The sequence below is a fragment of the Cupressus sempervirens genome, chromosome 9 (assembly GCF_028749045.1).
Source record: "Cupressus sempervirens isolate cs-2001-9-10 chromosome 9, ASM2874904v1, whole genome shotgun sequence".
In the NCBI taxonomy this organism is placed as follows: domain Eukaryota; kingdom Viridiplantae; phylum Streptophyta; class Pinopsida; order Cupressales; family Cupressaceae; genus Cupressus; species Cupressus sempervirens.
The window spans coordinates 368,610,143-368,629,195 of NC_143126.1; the positions used below are offsets into that span (position 1 = coordinate 368,610,143).

Here is a 19,053-nt window from a genome sequence, read left to right on the forward strand (position 1 = left end):
TCACAGAGCGAGGGAATGTAGAACACAAAATGAAATCTTTCATGGATGGAGAAGAAGAAATCATGATGGGCACGTAGCACAGCACTACAGATATAAGTTCATAGAATCACATAAGAGAAGTTATACAAAGAACAAACATGAAGGACCTATCTTTGTATGGACAAAGAAACTTGTCAAAGACATAGAAAATAGTGAAAAGAATGATTCCTTATGGACTTCAAGACAAAATAATCAAAAGGGAAGAAATACAATAGTTTGGAGAAAGAAGATAACTAAAGGAGCAGAATAAACCAGTGCAAGTGCAACTTTCAGTCCATAAACCTCCTAGTTTGTAAGAAGATGCATAAACTCAGAGGAAGATATAAACAAAAGTATTCATTAAACCAGTGGAGAAAAGAGTGGAATGTTTCAAGATAAGTTGATGTTTTGAAGGCTATATTTAGAAAATGGAAAACAGATTGCATTGATGTCAAAGTTTGCAAGCTGTGGAATTTTCAAAGAGGCAGATGCAAACATGCAGGAACATTGAAGAATTCTTCTAGGGGGAGTAGTAGAGAATCTTCACAGGGGGAGCATTTGATAACCAGTTTTGATGGTTGTCCCTTTGCCATTGATGTCAAAGGGTGAGAGAGATTGAAAGGATGAGATTCAAAATATTTAATATTGCCATCAATGACTATGGGGGAGATTGATGAAAATGTTGTCATTGATGTCAAAAGTGAAAAAAAATTCGTCATTGATGTCAAAGGAGACTAATGCTGTTTGATTACGAAAAGTGTGATTATCACAAAAATTCAATATCGATGGTGATTTGTGTAAAAGGCAAATAAAAAAATAACAAGAGCTCTTGGTGAGCTGGAGTCCCTGCCTTTTGGAAAAATAGGAGCAACCATGAAATTGAAAAGAAATGAAAAAATCAATTAAGGAATAATTCAAAAATCTTAATCGTGCTGACATGAAAGGTAAAAGAATAAATGAATCATGATATCAATTTAAATAAATTCATAGTGTGTTCACCAGTTGAAGTTTCCAAATTGCTGATCTTAGCTCTGATTTCGTTAGGCTAAAAATGATTCCATGTGAGCCAAGGTTCTCTTCATTTAATGCATTCAAGGCACCAACAAGTAAACATTCTAAAAAGATCATGTTCATGCTTTAACAGAGTTTAATCTATTTCAGTTTGCAACAAAAAATGAAAAAACATAGTTATGCTCAAAGTATAAAATATCTTATCAAACAAAGCCAGGTTCCAGCCACATCTTTCCAGCACATTCTTTTATCAAAACCATCTGTGGTTTCAAAGCATACGTACAAACACTGAAGTTTGATTTAAGTCATCCAAGAGAAGCTCCAGAATTGGCTATTGACACTTGCTGACTCATCGCGAGGAGAGTGCCAAAGCTGCCAAGGCCATGATGCTCATCAACTGCCATGCAAAGGGACAATTTAACTCCATTCTAACTGCAACCCGTGTTGTGGTTAAGTCTACCAGTACAGCAATAAGCATCCACAAATACAAAGTGAATCAATTTTTTAAAAAAATATATCTATTTATATTTTAATGGAAGAAAAAGACATTAATCGACTGCCTAAGAAATTGATGGAAGAAGTAGTTTGTCATGCAAAAAAACTGTGCCCCAACACCGATTCGCTCACTCTCTCCTTCCCTCACGTCATCGGTTCGATGCTATAGCATGTTTTTGAAAAAATATCCCCACAAGAGCATAGTAAAATTGTAATTATAAAAACGACACGCAAGAGTTAAAGGAAGGAATGTAGTTTGTAGTAGGCAGAAGAAAGGAGGACAAGGATATAACAAACCGGTGGCTGCGGGATCAAGTCTCAACGATATGCCTTAAGCATAGAACAACATGAACATGTCCTGCCCCAAGTCGCATGGCTCTAGTAAATTTCTGTCAATTTTGTGTTGCTTTTGATTTTTGGCAAGGGAATTGTTCAAGAATTTTGGGGGTGTCTGGAAGTCGCACGTCAATGTTTTTATTTATCTTTTGGTTGCAGGTTGAGGCCTTGATAAACCAGGGGGTTGATCACCAATAGATGGTGTCTTCCAAAATTCTCTAAAAAGGTATCAACATAACATTGCGGGCGTATTTCACTATGAATGTGTCGATAAATATTAGTCAATGGCGTGGCATCATACATGTCATGCAAATATTCCTCGGTGACAAGGCAATGGCGGTCCATGCAAATTAAAATTTTGATGGGATGGCACCGACAAGCATTAAATTCGTTCTTATCTCTTATTATTTTTTTGGCTTTTTTTCAACTCGAAAAAAGAGATTTAAGCCCAGGAAATTGGTCCCTGGCCAATAAAAAATTAGAAATTTGATTGTTAAAATTGAATTTAAAAATACACATCTAAAGACCTTAGCTTATAACCTTTGTTTCTGCTATCAAATTAATGCAGGGGGGTCTAATGAAAACATTAGTTCCCTGCCTTATATAAGGCAGGGACTAATAAGCAATATGAACTCTACAAATCGACGAACATGCATAGCAGGATTCAACACAGAATCTGCAGTTCATAACCAAGTGCATATGGAATGCAAAGAAATGAGCCATATGAGGACAAATTCAAATAATCCGCAAGCCACGTTAGACAAGGATAAATATGTAGCAAACATTTGAATACTTATTCAGCAACAACATGTTAATAGCTTTGACCAAAGGAAGTCATCAATACACAAATACAATACTTGTGAAAACAGCAATAATAATCATACAACAAAGCTTCAAAGGATATCATTTTATCAACAACTTAGAACTAAAAGTCAACCAATACATGCCGTCAGGAAATAAGTAAATTTGTACCAAGTTATCATTGTGAGATATGTTTACAATTGGGCTCATCGAATATCTATACACAGATGGCATCACCAGTTTCAAAGTCAGAGTATAAACAAATTCAAGTAATCGGATCGATTAAAAAGGAAGCTTTGACGGTAATTATCAAAGACGACAACTCTGCAGATTTGGAGTGCATTTGTGACCTAAGAGAAGGTTTGGGTGGACAAATTAATAAACAATGGTTGATATATAAGAAGTCATGGGCTATGAGATTTCAGAGGTGCGATGTCAAGAAGTAGTCGTCAGAATATGGTGAGAGCAGCTGTTGCAAATATGCTTGAAATTTTCAAATCTATCATTTACGGAGCATCCATACCATTCAAGCATAGGAAGATAATATGTTAATAAGACAAATATTAAAATGATCAAAATCATTAAAAAATTGTGTATAAAGCTAGGATTATGTTAAAAGTAAATGATGCGATTATAAGGAGGGAGGTGTTATTTATTTTTAAAGAGATATGACTCTTCAAAATGAAAAGTCACATCTTACATCGAATGAAATATAAATAAGGAGTTATTTCATTTCAAAAAAAGTAAGAAATGTGAGATGAGTTCATGAGGAGTAAAATGTAATGTCCCCGTTTTTGCCGAGTCTATGCAGTTGATGGAGTTAGCTCATCATAGCGACCCTCGTGAGCTGACAGGGTGTTTTGGGGGTCCCAATTGTGAACTTACTATTTTTAGTAAGTTTATTTTTGGCAGTTGCTATTGTTGGTAGTGCAGTGGGTGGCTTTGGTAGTTGGTCGTCACCTGCATCTGATCAGGTTAATAAACACATGAGCTCTTATTTAGTTATTTTTCATTGAGTTGCATTATTATAATAATGTTTATATTATTATAATAATGATTTCAAAAAGGTATTTCTAAAAAAACGTGTTGGAAAGTTTCTAGTGTTGAGTTCTTTTGCTGAAACTTCCACAATTTCTGAAGTGGAGTTTTTTAGGAAACTTTGGCCAACAAAAGGTTATAAATAAGAGGTCATTTCTTCGGAAAAGCACGCTTGAAAATTTAATTGCTTTTGGTTGCCTTTGTGGTTTTTTCCTGAAGTCTGAATTGTGAGCCCTTTGCTGAAGTATAAGGGTCTCTGAGTTTCTGGTTTGAAGTCTCTACTAAGGTATAGTGGCTTCATTGGCCAAATCTCCTAACTGTCATTATTTGTGTCTTGGAGATTGGTGTGAAGTTTTGTTTGGATTTAAAGTGAATCGAATTTGCTCTACATTTTGATGACTGCAAGTTGAGGGAAAAAGGAATTGATGTTAAAGGACTCTCGAACTGCATCTGGAGGCATCGTTTTGGCATAGCAAATGTGTTGACAGAATTCTGAACGAAATTTGTCCATCAAGGAGCTAAACGTCATAGCATGTTGGAAAGTTTCTAGTGTTGAGTTCTTTTGGGAAACTTCCACAATTTTTGAAGTGGAGTATTTTAGGAAACTTTGGCCAATGAAAGGTTATAAAAAAGAGCTCATTTGTTTGGGAAAAGCACGCATGAAAATTTAATTGCTTTTGATTGCCTTTTTGGTTTTTTCCCGAAGTCTGAAATGTGAGCCCTTGCTGAAGTATAAGGGTCTTTGAGTTTCTTGTTTGAAGTCTCTGTTGAGGTATAGTGGCTTTATTGGTCAAATCTCCTAACTTTCATTATCTGTGTCTTGGAGATTGGTGTGAGTTTTTGTTTGGATTTAAAGTGAATCGTATTTGCTCTACATTTTGATGAGTACAAGTTGAGTGAAAAAGGAATTGATATTAAAGGACAACCGAACTGCATTTGGAGGCAGCGTTTTGGCATAGCAAATGTGTTGACAGAATTTTGAACCAAATTTGTCCATCAAGGAGCTAAACGTCATAGCATTGGATCTGCATTTTATTGCCAGTCATGTGGGTACTCCACCTCCATTCACGTGAGCTTCATTGAGGTACTACGTTCTTGTTTGTTGTTGCCAGGTGGACTATGTGTTGAGTTTGAAGGGGCCAGCTTTTCATATAAAACAATTGTGATTTGTTTAGAGGATAGTTTGGCATACCTGGCAATTATGTGAGTCTTGTTGATTGTCTGCGATTAGCATTGGGAGCAATATAAGTCATTTCCAGACTTGTGCATTTGAGTCTTTGGCTTGCGTTGAAGGAGTTGGTGAGTGTTGAAGCCACCTTTATATACTTTGGATTCTCCTCTCAATCGGTAGCGTAAAGGGTCATGCTACGGAAGAAATCAGGTTTCATTATTAATAAAAAAATTGGAATTCGGTTCATGATAATTTGTCAAATTTCGTCTTTTCTCTCTCCAATCAAAGTAATTCTGAAATTGAATGGTTAGATTCAGTATTTTCTATGTGCCTATGATATCTACTGGAATTTGTGGATCACTAAGTTATAGCACAAATAGTGGTTCCGGTATTCAAAATGTTTAAAATTCAACATAAATGTTCTAAATGCAAAGCAATAAATAAAACTACAAGGTAGATTTGTCATTATGGTGAATTTGAGCCGGCTTTCCAAGTGTTTGACAGAATGTTGAGTAGCTAGCCAATAAAGAATTAGAGTTTGTTTGAGCTATAACCAGTTAGTGTTTTTACATAAAAGGGAAGATATATAATCAGATGCAAAAGTTTGAGTTATATATATATATATATTTGAGAGCATGTGAGTTGAAGAAAGGAAAATATTAGAGAAGCTGATTTTAGTAAGTGTAAAAAATGTAGAATGCATGTGTAAGAAGAAAAGGAGATTCATAGTAAACTGTGAGGGTAGAAGAATTAAAATGATGAAAGTTTGAAGAAGGTACAGAATATATAAATATATATGTCAGCAGATATATATATATATATATATATCAATTTGAGAAAAGGAATTAAACAAATAAAAGATATAAATAGATTTGAAGAAGTATTTAAAAAAATATAGTAGATTCAAATATGCATATGTAGAATAATAATGAATCAGTTTGAAGAAGTTGTGCTAAAAGGTGTCCATCATTAGTTGAACTAAGCAACATTGACCGGGTGGTTAAGAAGTTTGTTTGCAGTGGGTTGGTGCTTACGAAGGCAAAAGTGAGAGTAGGTGCTTCCGGTGGGTCAAAGCCTGCGAAGTGTGTGAGTTGGATCTTCTAGTGAGTCGGTGCTCATAAACATAGAGGTCAGAGCCTCTAGTAGGTCGAAGCCTATAATACATTGTAATAGAATAAAGTTTATATAAAAGCATTTATTGTCGTGGTTTTCTCCCACATTCGGTTTCCACGTAAATCTTGTGTTATTGTGTTCATGTGCATCATTGTTGATTCCAACATTTAAAGTTGTTTGGATAAAAACTTGTAAATTGGCAAATTTGCAGTGTAACACAGGGACATGTCCCCCAAAAATTGGGTGGTCTTGGAGACGGGGACGTCTCCGGGACAAGGGGATGATGTCTCGGCATTTCGGGCGGTGCCACTTAGAGCGCCACCTCCGCCAAAGATGGCGAGACGTCTCCTGTGTGGGTGCGGGGGGACGCAACAGAGTCTCCTTTCTTGTGGGTGCAGGGAGACTTGTAGTTTTTGTTTGCATTATAAATTATAATATTAGATACTTATTTTAATATCATGATTCATGGCACATGATACTTATTGTAATCATCTTTATGTTATGACTCATGACTCATGACTCATATGATCATTGATTACTTTTAGATAGTCGAATCTAGATACTCATACTATTGATCTGAAGACTGATATATAGACTAATATTTGCTGATGTTCATTGTTTGTTTGTCATTTGATCATGAATCACGATGTTCCAGTTCAAAACTTCAATGCAATGTTCAATTTTAATTTTTTAGTTTACTATTTTTTACATCTTTATATGATTATATCAAGTTATATTCTATGATTGTAGTACATCTTTTCATAACTATCATTTTAAGTACCATATGTATAGTATATACACCCTTGCTCCCCCCACCACCCCCTCGTCCCCCGCCGCCGTCCCCCTATCATTCCTCCGCGTCCCCAAATCAACGCCTCTCTATCCCCCTATCTCAAAAACTTGTCTCGCCATTCCCTCCGTCTCATAGGGTGGTGTAACTATGCAAATTTGTTATTAAATTGATTCACCCCCTCCCCCCCTCTCTCAATCTAATCGTGTGGTCTTCACTTGAGTGTACCATCCTTTTTCTTCACCAAAATAGTTGATGAAACAAAAGGGGTCTTACTCAGCCTAATGTAACCCATAGCGAGCGGCTCCTGAATAGTCTTCTCTATCTTATCTTTCAAGTGCTTATGGTGTCAATAAGCAGCAATCATGATGGGTAGTGCCCTCCTCTTACTCAATGATGTGCTATATGCCTCTATCAAGTGGCTTGCCAGGCAGTATATCACCAAATAGTTTAGAGTGTTCAATTCTGAGTTGCTGAATATCAGGATGATAAGCTGGTTTCCTTGTTTCACCAAGAGTAGGTAACATCCTACACTTTGTTGCCTACTCAACTGCATCATGATCAATTAGATGTTGCATATGTTTGAATGAAATCACCTTTAAATTGTTGTCACTGATAGCTTTAAGGATATGAGTCTTACCATCAATTACAAATCTCATTTCTATTTTCCTAAGGCTGAGATAAATTTCCTCAATAGTGTGTAACCTACTTATCTCAAGAACTTCATCAGTACCTCCCATATAAACAACATAAACATCTGTCTTAAAGTCATAATTATTTAGCTTCATGGGAAGCTTAGTAATCATCTTGTTAAACTTAAAAGTGTAACCATTATCCACCTGAACTCTAACACCCTCAAATTTCTCAGTTTGAATGCCCCTCCTAGATACCAACTGAGAATCAATAAAATTATGAGTGACACCTGTATCCAGTAAGGCAATAACTCACTGCCCTGCCAAGAGACTAACCTAAAAGATCCTCCATTTCTCATGCTAGAAAAGTATTACTACCTTAAGGTTGGAGTCATCAACAACTACTTCACTATTAATAGCCCTGTCATGAGTCCCTTGTTTATTTTCAGTTGGCTCCTCCAAAAATTGGAACTCTATTCATCATCATAAAACCACTTCATAATCTTATTTTTGCCTTGAGGCTTCAAAGGGCAATCATGCTTTTCATCATCCGGACTCGTGCAATAAAAACAAAGTCTTTTCCTCCTTAGATCATTAGGTGTTTCTTGATCTAAAGGGGCTTCCATAGGTTTCTTTGAATTGGAAATTTCAGTTCTCTTTGGGGCTGCCATGCTGTCCTGATTTGGTGTGAATATTTTAGAAGGAAATCTATTCCTTGGAGTGGACATTTCTAAATTCCTTTCTTGCTTCATTGCTTCCTACAAGGTAGGAGGATCATGGGACTCAACCCAATCTCTAAGAGGCTCAGCTAATCCCTCAACAAAGAGTATCACGTGCTTCCTCTGAAATGTCACAAACTATCACTAAAATTCGCTGAAACTAATTGATGAAGGCCTCCAAACTTCTAGTTTGTCTAAGTTGTGCTAGATCACAGAAATTGGATTTGACATCCTTCCTGTCAAACCTCTCAATTAGCCAGTCAACAAACTCCTTATAGGAACTGATTTGATCATGCTGCAAAGATACTAACCCATTGTACCACAATTCATGGGCTCTTCCATCTAGATGCAACATGACAAATCTTATAACATCCACCTCAAACATAGGACACAAAGAGAGATATGTGTCAACCTTGTGAACCTAAGCTCTACCTGTCACCTTCCCACTCCCATCAAAGTATGTCATAGTCAATTTATTGGTTGCCTGACTCAACTCATTCTTAATCGTCCTCTGTCTCAGATCAGGCCTGCCTCTAGAATGCTCTCTCCTTTGAGTCATGAATCTATCAATGTTAAGTTGTTGCTTGACATTTTGAGGCAAGGCATCCCACTCAACATGGGTTGTCAATACATCATCAACAAAAGATCTTGTCTCATTTGTGACACTAGTCTCCTCTAGCTCAAGCCTTAAGAAAGTAGGTCGTTGTGGCCTGTCATGAGTAGTTGTAGGATCTACCCTTTCATTTTCTCTAGACACGTGTAAACTATTTGAAACACTCATCGATTCCCTATCTCTGCTACAACCTCTACTTAATGAGGTGCATTGTAGTGTGTTAGAGAACTGTTGCAACCAATTGCCAAATGACATTGTCCATCTGCAATATTCTTGAACAAAACTCTTCCCTCTCTCTCTCTTCATCGTTACCTGTATTGCCAACATTCCTATCACCCAATAACACCTTCACCTGATAGTGAGGTTCGTCCTCTCTGTGTGTAATGAATACTTGGTATAAACCTCTATGGTTGCATATATGAACCCAGTTTCCCCAAGGATGGCAGGAAACTGCTATAATAACACTGTAAAGAGTCCCACTGGTTCTCAATCAAACTGTGCTAAAGAATGGGTTTTTTTTCTGTTTTGGAAAGTTCACGATTTTTTTGTGTTCTCGATATTTGCTTTTTTTTTGCTTTTACAGAAATTGATAGAAGACAATGCATAGAAATTGGAAACTCACACTAACTTTATTTTCTATGTAAATATTTACAATGATATGAAAAAAATGCAATGCACACACCTTTTTATTTTCAAAAGCAAGAACTAGATACAGCAGATGTAAAACGCTCGTCTCCAACTGAGGTTGATCTCACAAATTGTCATCTAATTTTAACATCATCCTTCCAGCAGAAACATGAGCCTTGCATTTGCTACTGCAGCCCCTGAATATACCTGCGTGGGCCCTTAATACTGATCACAACCTTTCCATAGGCCCATGTTCTCTGCACATACACAAACGGCAGCCAAAATACCTTCCCAACACCTTAGAATTTCCTGAACACTCTTCTGTTCTTCCTCAGACCTGTCTCCAGTAGTTACGTTACTCTTCCAATATGGACCTATTCAGCAATTCAATCCCAATCAGCAGCAGTAGAAGGCACGATTCATTGCCATTTGAAACCAATTGGAAGTGTTATAAAGTCTAAGAGAAATTCACAATTTATTCAGCTCAAACCCTCAACTCCAAATTTCACCAAATAATAAATGCGTAGGATGATTTTTCCATTTTTCAGAGCTTGCTTTTATAACATTTTAATTCAAATGGCTTCTTCTTCACACCCAATGGCTACAGGGTTCAAGTTTACACGTTTCACCCAAAAGGCATCATGTTTACTCTTTTCGCTTAAAACATATTTGCTTTTTGGTTGCACAATGAGGTTCTTATAATAAAATAATTGCACCAAGTATCATAATAATTACTTAACTAATAAAGTTATTTAACTAAGTAAAACTTAATAATAACTTTCATTATGCTCTTAGCCAAGGAACTGTCAAGTACCATCATAATACTGAAATAGCCAACCCAAGGCATCACCATAATGCACTGTTAAAATAGGAAACTAACTCTCCTGACTTACTGTTAATAGTAAGTTGATCACTAGAGACCCTCAAATCTAGTTGTTAGCTCACTAGGTTTGCAATGATGAGCTAACATAGCCAAGCTACTGAAGCCTTCTAGAAAGGGGACATCACAATGTACATGGCCTGCTAAATTTGGTTAGCCACAAGGTGACTAGGGATACATCCCTCATCTACCATATCCCTCTTCTACCATGACATTCAATCATAATTTTTTATTTTCATGAGATAGGCTTGACTAGGTAGGTCTTGCGGAGGAGGGATCACCTACTCTCAATGTCGACCTTCAACAATATATATTATGTCAATGAACCTCCTTTGACTTCTTGATGAGATATCCCTAGCCCGTAAGCAAGAACAAATTATAGGATCGTGGGCCTGCAGTTTTGGGACAAAATAGTAGCACAAACGGGATTAAGAGACTAAGGGTTTTATTCAAGTTGGTATTTTTCTCTAATATATGACATTTAAAGTGTAAGTTTCACATTATAAACATTTTATATTCGCTTGAATTGAGCCATTGATGTTACTTTTATATTTTTAAGACTTGTCATGCTTTTAATTGTATCCAATGCTTTTTCAGTTAAAATCAGTGCAACATGGGGACGTCTTCCCCCCTTGACATTTCCAAGAAGAAGTCTTCATGAAGCGGGGACAAGGATAGGGTGTCTCCCTATGTCCTGCCACTGCCAGCTCTTGGGGACACTCACATGTCCTTTCACCATCTTGTGGACATCTAGAAGTCTGTCACCCTTGATATCTCAAACTTCTTTTTTAAACTATATTTTTTTTTTTTTGGTTTTTAGGGGTTAGAACAAAACACTGATTTGAAGGGGGGCCCATCAATGCCCTCTATGACTTACTAAATACCCTCAAACAATATAAATCTCAAATTTGACAATTTCACTTGTTAATATTTTTTTTAGTATTTGAAATTAAAATGGAATTCTTAAATCTTAGTATTTAGTATTTGCAATTTTTCTATTCTACTAATTCAACAAAGTTACATTTGAAATTGTATGAATTTGATGTGATGTCCCTCCAACGTGGATTCACATATCAAGTGCTATATGTATATCAACACTGCCTATTGTCATCCCACTGTTGTCCCCAAACTTTGGCCCTTTGTACCCATGCCGCTAAAACTTGCCTCCTCTTTTCTCCTTCCCTTGTCTCAAAACTTGGTGGAACTAGTTGAAATCGGCATCCCAAAGCTTTTCCTATGACTAATTTTTGTAAATTATAGAAGATTTAAGGAGGTTAAAGAGGAGTTTTAAGGACAGACCAAGAGGAATAAGGTTCATCCACTCTCCTTAATTGTGTATTTTTCTCTAATTTGTGACATTTAAAGTACAAGGCTCACATTACAAACACCTTGCATTATCTTGAATTAGGCCTATTTTGACCATGGTGTGTAACTGATCAATTTATAGGTTTTGGCACCATCGAGATCCATTAATTGTGTTATTTTTCTGTTTTTAAAACTTTCACGCTATTGATTGTAAGTGGTGCATTTTTCAGTTAAAACTAACATCCCAATGCTTATGCTATCATTGATTTTATATGATATAGAATGTCCAAGGAGGCTAAAATGGAGTTTTAAAGACATACCAAGAGGAATGAGGCTCATTCCTATCTCATGTTAGTTTCATTCTCAAAGATTGGTATGTCTATTTAGAGGTACCAAATCTTAATGTTGTTACCTCTCTAGAGAAAGGAGATGCTTGGGGATATTTTCCTTGGTCCTGTACTTGTGGATGTAGAGTATGTTTTGATTTGCATGTGGAGTGTTCTTGTGGATGCAGGGCATGTTTCGGTTGATAGATTGAGTGTTGCATTTTGGATGTGGATTATGCCACTGTTATGTAGCAGGGTAATGCATTGTTGATAATGAGTGTCTTAATTCACATGTAGTAGTGTACTTGTAGATAGAAAGTGTATTTTGATTCACACGAGTGTTGTAACTATGGAAAGTGAGATTGTGTCAATGGTAGGTATTGATGGATTATAACACCATCCAGTCATATGTTCAATCTAGTGTATCCTTGATGGTGTGTGATATTCTAGAATGTTTGAAAATCAATGCTCCACATCTGTTTGGAGTGGTGTAATAATTGTGTGGGCGAGAGTAATGTTGGATTATCCCATATATTCTTAGCAATTCGATAGTTAATATGTAAGTATTTGCAAATAATATTATTAATGTTGTTAGTGGTTAGTTGTTTAGTATTGGTGTCTTCTAAGGTACTGTGCGCAGTTAAATTTCATAAGGGCTTTTATATAGTTTTCTGCAAATTCAGTATGTTGTCACATGTCCAAATAAATATATTTTTTTTTTTTCTTGCTTGCAATTTAAAAAATCCAATTTTTATTGGTGGTAAAGGTTTCAAAAGCCTTGATTTGGGCTTGGCTGCCCCTTGATCCCATTGGGGGCATTGCCCCAAACCAGCACCATGAGGGGCATTACTTGTTGTCATAGGCATCTCCACTCCCAAATCCCCATTAATTATTGGAATCTGTTTAATAAAAAACTTGCTTATGATGAGATATCATTGAGAATTGGTATAAATATTGAGTGTGCCTAATTAGATGTTATTTCACAATTCGCCAAAAATATCTCTAGTTGAGGCAACTTCTACATATGACATGGCTAATGAAATTGGCACTATAATTCATTTAGAATTGAACTTGTTTTTGGGTCTATGGTATGTATTAAATTCTAATTTGATTTGTATATGTTTGATATTAGTAATATGCACAATAAATTTAATAATGTGTTCTTGAAGAATAGTTTTAAGCACTTAAGTGTGTAATAACCCCAAGTGGGTGTACCTTCAATAGACACCAATTTCTTTTCTAATCCGTTGGTTTGACATTTCATCAAACACTTTGCCAAAGAACTTTGTGATTAAAGCCTATGACAGCCCTTACTGTAATAGTGAAGATGTAATGTCTTTTGGAACTTTTAATAATTCTTCCAGTTTGGAATTTTGGAATATATACGAAAGAATCAAATGCTGAAAGCTAACAACACTACTCACAAATAAAAAATAACACTGCTGTCTTGAGCCCACTCAAAAATTGAAAATTCTAATAACATTCAAGGTTTGTTTCAACACATTCAACAATTACAATTTAATAGATAATGAACCTGTGATAATCCACATTCATGAGCAGCAGAGTAATTTTCACATCCAAACCAAGCCTCTAATGCTCATGTTTCACCTTCCAATGTTCTCGCTTCTCAACAGAAATTACAAATGTTAGCATTCAGGCTCAAATTTCTCCATGCTGCTGTCACAGTATGGCCAGCATTTTGCACAATAAATCATGCCCAGCAGTAGGGTCAAGAAGTATGCAGCAGAACGCTGAATGGAGACTCCTCAATCTTGCAATTAAATTTCAATAAACTCCCAGCACAAGTATTGACTTCTTAGCAGCAGCATGAACATGAAAATGTCACAATAATTTTCAGCTCAATTAATTCTTCCAACCACAGTAATCACAGCTTCAGGAAGACAATAGTAACTTTCAGAATTTAATTCACAATACCTCAGCTATGGATTAAATGCACAACTCAGCTTCAAACCCACCTCAGCAAAGGAACCAACCTTAGAAACCTTTACCAAGACAAATAAAATCAAATAGACAATTGGATGAGGAATTCTCATAATGAATGCCATCTTTATAATCTCCATTGTGCAACTTAGCTTCAACTATACACCTCTCACTGAAAAGCTTTTTTGCCTAATACTTAGGCAAATAATATAATTTATTAATTTCCTTTTGGCTCCCAAAAATGACATTTTCAACCATATCATGATATTTTGACAACAAGGTCTTTGTTCTTGTCCCCAAGATTTAAAACTTTTAAACCCGGTTTCAACGAGCTATGACACTAAGGTGACCAACATACAATACCAACAAAAATAGCAACCGTAGCATATTTAGTTGAATAATGATAACAATTCACCCATCTTACAAAAATGATTGAAGAAACATCAGAATCGAAATATGACAACACCATAATGATCCCGATGAAGAAAAAGGATAAATGAACCTGACGGGGTGACTTACTATAAATAGATGCTCCCTTCAAGATTCTTGGAGCCCAAACTAGAAACCAAAAATAAAAACTGAGAGCATCAATCAACTCGTCTAACTCAACTAAGCTTATCAGAACCAACTGTTGACTTACTATAAATAGTAAGTCCTTCAAAACGGAGCCAAAACTCATCATAGGCTTACTAGAAAGCCTAATACCTCCACCAATGAGATCCTCAAATCCCACGGTCAGCTCATGAGGGTCACAATGATGAATTGACCAAGCCAACTGCAGCAACTTGCTAAAAATGGGGACATTACAAAGTATATGAACTGTTAGATAAACTTTCCTAGTGTTAAGTCTTTTTGGGCCTGCCAAGTTATCGCTGAATCCATGTGTTTTAACTATGGAATATGCAACAGCGATAGGTGGCAGACTAGCCTTTATTGTAAGAAAAATTTTCATGAAAGGTATTGTTTTCTTATGTTATTTTTTGTTTCTGACCTCACTTGGGGGAATTTGGTGTTTTTAGTGGGAAACTTAATTCTCAAGTGAAGAGACTTATGCAAATTGTCTAAGGTTTAGACTTCGCCACTTGACATGGAAATGTTTAAAAATTTAATTTACTCTAATGCAAAAAGTGCTACGAATTTTGTTCTTATTTGGTAACAGCTTCTTCATATGTACTATATAACATCCATATTCTCGATAATGGCAAACATGCTCAAAGATAAACCATTTCTTGGGGCTTTAAGACTTTTTTTTTTCATGGAAACTATATTATGGAGTTCAGACTATCTAATGTATTAATCTTGAATGTAATGATGGTTCAAAATTACATATTTGTTGACATGTTGTAGTTGGAATATCTTCATTTAGATGGTTTATTAATTCTGGAATCTCTGACTCGAGTAATTTACAGGTGCATATTTCATGAATTCATCAACGCCAGGACTTCCTCCAATCCCTGGATCATCACTTCACAATTCCATTTCTGGCATGGCATCAAAATTACTTGATGATACTCTGAGATATATTTCACCACCTTTGGCATCTTTCATAAGTCAGTTGCCAGTTGGCGATGGTAAGTTTGGAATAACCTTATACATCCTGCTAAGGAATATGCTAATACTTCATTTGTCGTTAGTATGGTATCATGTGTGTTGTTGGAAACAACTCTTTTGACATGAGATAAATATCCTTTTCACATTGTTATTTATACAGTACTATTGTTCCATTTGATCATGGTTTTTCTTCATAGAATTACTGGATATCATGATTTCTAGTTGATTTGGAATCAAATCTTTTGTGAGGCTGACATTTTGCAAGGTATAATAATGCACAGATAGGGAATGCATAACTTTTATAATTTGATCAAGCAATACAGTTGCTGCTAATTGAATTCTTTTTCAGCCTCATTAGTTTTTTGCCAAGTTTTGATGACATAATATTGAAAGAATTTACAGTGAATTGTTGAAATCTATCTTCTCCATTGTTTTTAATAGCTCAGACTCATTCTACACTTGACAGAGAATTAATCAACTACATCTTCAAGCACGTGGTTGATACTTTGCAAGAAATTGTTTGATTTAGTGTAATCAATATTATATTATATTTCTAAGTACACCATCTCCTGTTTTTCTAGAATAGGCATAAAGGTACCAGCACTAGCTCCTCGTACCAGTATCAGTACTGGTCTTCTGGAAACTATGAATTTATCTGAGTTAAATCAAATGTTAATCCAGAATCTCAAGTTTTAGAGTAATCACAAGGATACTAGGTGTCCCGAGTGTATGTCTGTGAGTAGTTTGTAATGCAAGACCCCTCTTAGTTCTTTAGCAGTATCATCATGAACCGTTGTGACATTGTGCCACATGGTCAGTACCCTTATGTGAGATTCAGACACATATCTGTTTGCACACTTATGCTATCTAAGATATTTAGCCATGTTTCAATTGTTTTCTAGCCTATCTACCCAAGGTTTGAATGGGTGACAAGTGACCTAATCACACCCTTTTTTTTGTATTGTATTGTATTATATAGCCATTGGTTTTTTCATATTGTAGAAAATAGAAGCTAGAAGTTAAACCCATTGTACAGTTTGATAGTGTCCAACTTTCGGATTGGACCTCCTGGGGACTTCAGATGAGATATGTTGCCTTGATTTCAATGTGGAACTGATTTCAGATTAAAATCCCTTTTTAACAATGGTTGGATCAAGTTGTCTAAGTTGCATGCTTCAGTCTTTTTCTGGGATTTCAATGGTTAAATGTTGATTTAGTTTTAACAGCCAAGTGGTGTGAGATGCCACCGTGTTTCTAATCTAGTTGTATCAGATCTTGACAGATGCCATTGGTCTTGGTGTATCACATAATCCTTGTTAGTTATGTGAAATCTTGACAATTATTGCAATCTCACAGGGACCTGCTTGATTTGTGTATGATGCAAATAAGTTATGGTGGGACTTATTGATGTCAGTTATTGTGATGTGACATTGCATCTTATAGTCAGAAATATTGGTGCAAGATAAATCCATGCATTTTGCCTTGTGTGAGGTGGCAATATGCATTGATAATTATCAGATAACTTGCAATCTGTATCAGACCACTTTCAATCCATTTTGGCTTCCAATTGTTTCAAACTGTAGAGTGGATTGGATTCTGAATTCATTCAAAATAAAGCACGATTTGGCTCTGTAATCCCCATTTAATGGCTTATCATCAAGCATAGTTTATTTATACTCCAAAGCTGCTCACTATGCACCTATATATTCTTCAATTTAAATTAATAGTAACCAGTTAAGCATTTGCAAGGCTATTGTCATTTGTACTTCGAAGTATTATTGCACTGCAATTTACAATTTGGTATGTTTTTCCTTCCATTACTTCCTTTTTTTGCTATCATTTTTATGAGCAAGGCATAACAAACTTTTTACCTTGCTTTCCAATCCATACCTGGTTATGAAGGTTTAAGCAAAATGATTATACTGTTTTTTTTAATTTTTAGAAGGGATAGATATTGCCTGACTTTACCTTCATGTACAGTTTCTTCCTCCTGTTCACCACTATTGAATTGCATAGCTGGTGTGCCCAAGAAAATGTGGACTGTTACGGGAAATGTTAAATGTTAGAGAAATATTTTCCTTTCACATCAGTTTAATGTTTATGTAAGCTCACTGAAGACTGTTTTTCTCTAATTCCCAGGACCTTCACCAGATGTGGATTCGGTAATTTCTGTTTTAATGCAGAGTGACATCTCATCTAGTTTCCATGACAGCACAGCACCTTTGCCTCAACCGGTGTCAGCTTTTGTTGGGTCCAATTATGTAGAAGCTTCAGGCGGCTTAAGTAAAGTAAGGGTTACTTTAAATGGCTCAATTTTGAGGTCATCTAAGGTCAACCATCCTTTAAAGAGAAAGGAGCAAGAAAGTAAGTTTTTTAATTTTTTGGAATATCATGTTATTTGTGAAAAATGGTTTCTTCCTTAACTAGAGGAGACAGAAATTAAGTTGTATATTGTGGGGAAATTCATGATGGTTGTGAAAAATGGCTTTGTATATCCTTTTCTTATGCATCTCCATTTTGAGATGTGCTAGTGGAAATAATCTTGATTGCTACCCAGGGCAAGAAGAAGATGAAACTGCACCCATTAATCGACCCCTTCAAAAGGACATATTTAGGATGCGGCAAATTCAAAGGGCACGAGTCTTGAGCACTGGTCAGGCAGTTTCAACCTCTGGCGGCAGTGGAACACTTACTGGAGAACCATCCGGTAGCTCAGAATAAAAATAATTGCACTATTCCTTCGTTACTAAAATTTCTCTATTCAGATGGGAAATCACATTCCCCGTGAAGTGTATCATTCAAATAGAAATTTAATTGATTGCAATCTTTGTGCCAATTTGTCTTTTTTTGTTTCAATTATTGTAATCTATCTATGTGAATAATTATCCTTATTTATATCTTCATTTATCATCAGATAAGGACTGTGATTTCTCTTTGGGTTGAGATGGAAGAGTAGGATACCAATGGTAGTGAAGGGAAGAAACATCTGTATCATCTAAAAGTCCATCATATAAAAACAATTCACCTCAGTTTTTGGAATCCAGTATGTCAGTAATGTGTTCCCCAAAACTTGTTACATTTATTTGGCCATTTGTTAATATTCGATGCCTTTATATATTTATGTGCATTATCTCTACTCCTAAGATATTTGTCCTGTATACAAGGCTTTGTTGGGTAAGGTAAAGGCCTTCTTACTTGCTCTGGAATATTCATTTGATAAACTAACATTTCTTAAATTTTGTATATGCACACTCAGTTTCAGAGCTTGATGGTTGAATAGAAATCTTCAGATTTGACTTGAAGAAACTGCACTCGACCATGTTGCAGAAAACTGCAACATATCATAAGATAGACAGAACTATTAAATCAACGTTTTGGTGATTCTTGTCCACACAAATGTGGGATTCACATGGATAGTAGTTGTGAGTTGAACAGTTGCAATTTTTCCTTTTATGTAGAACAGTGTTCACAAGTTTTTTGTGAAATTTTATCTGTAAAAGCTATTCCAATGGGTACAGAATACATATGCTTTTCTGAGTTTCAAGGCAGTCTGCAATCTAGACATGCAAATGGCAACTACTCTTTAAAATCATCTAGTGAAAGCTCTCTTTGATTCATTTGCTGTAAAATAGGACAGTGAAATTTATAATTTATACTATTTCAGTACCGTAGATAAGTGCTCTATA

General features: G+C 35.8%; 1 protein-coding gene across 2 annotated transcripts in view; it reads left to right on the top strand.

The window, feature by feature from the left end:
* The window catches only part of CSTF77 (Tetratricopeptide repeat (TPR)-like superfamily protein), a 318,878-nt gene extending 300,394 nt beyond the window's left edge, over window positions 1-18,484 (top strand). For both annotated transcript variants that reach the window (XM_089800149.1, XM_089800150.1), the window contains 3 exons: window positions 15,226-15,387; window positions 17,507-17,731; window positions 17,925-18,484. In XM_089800149.1, the coding sequence (XP_089656275.1) occupies window positions 15,226-15,387; window positions 17,507-17,731; window positions 17,925-18,088 (551 nt within the window). In that variant the 3' untranslated portion in view covers window positions 18,089-18,484. The remainder of the gene's footprint in view (window positions 1-15,225; window positions 15,388-17,506; window positions 17,732-17,924) is intronic.
* The last annotated feature ends 569 nt before the right edge of the window (window positions 18,485-19,053 follow it).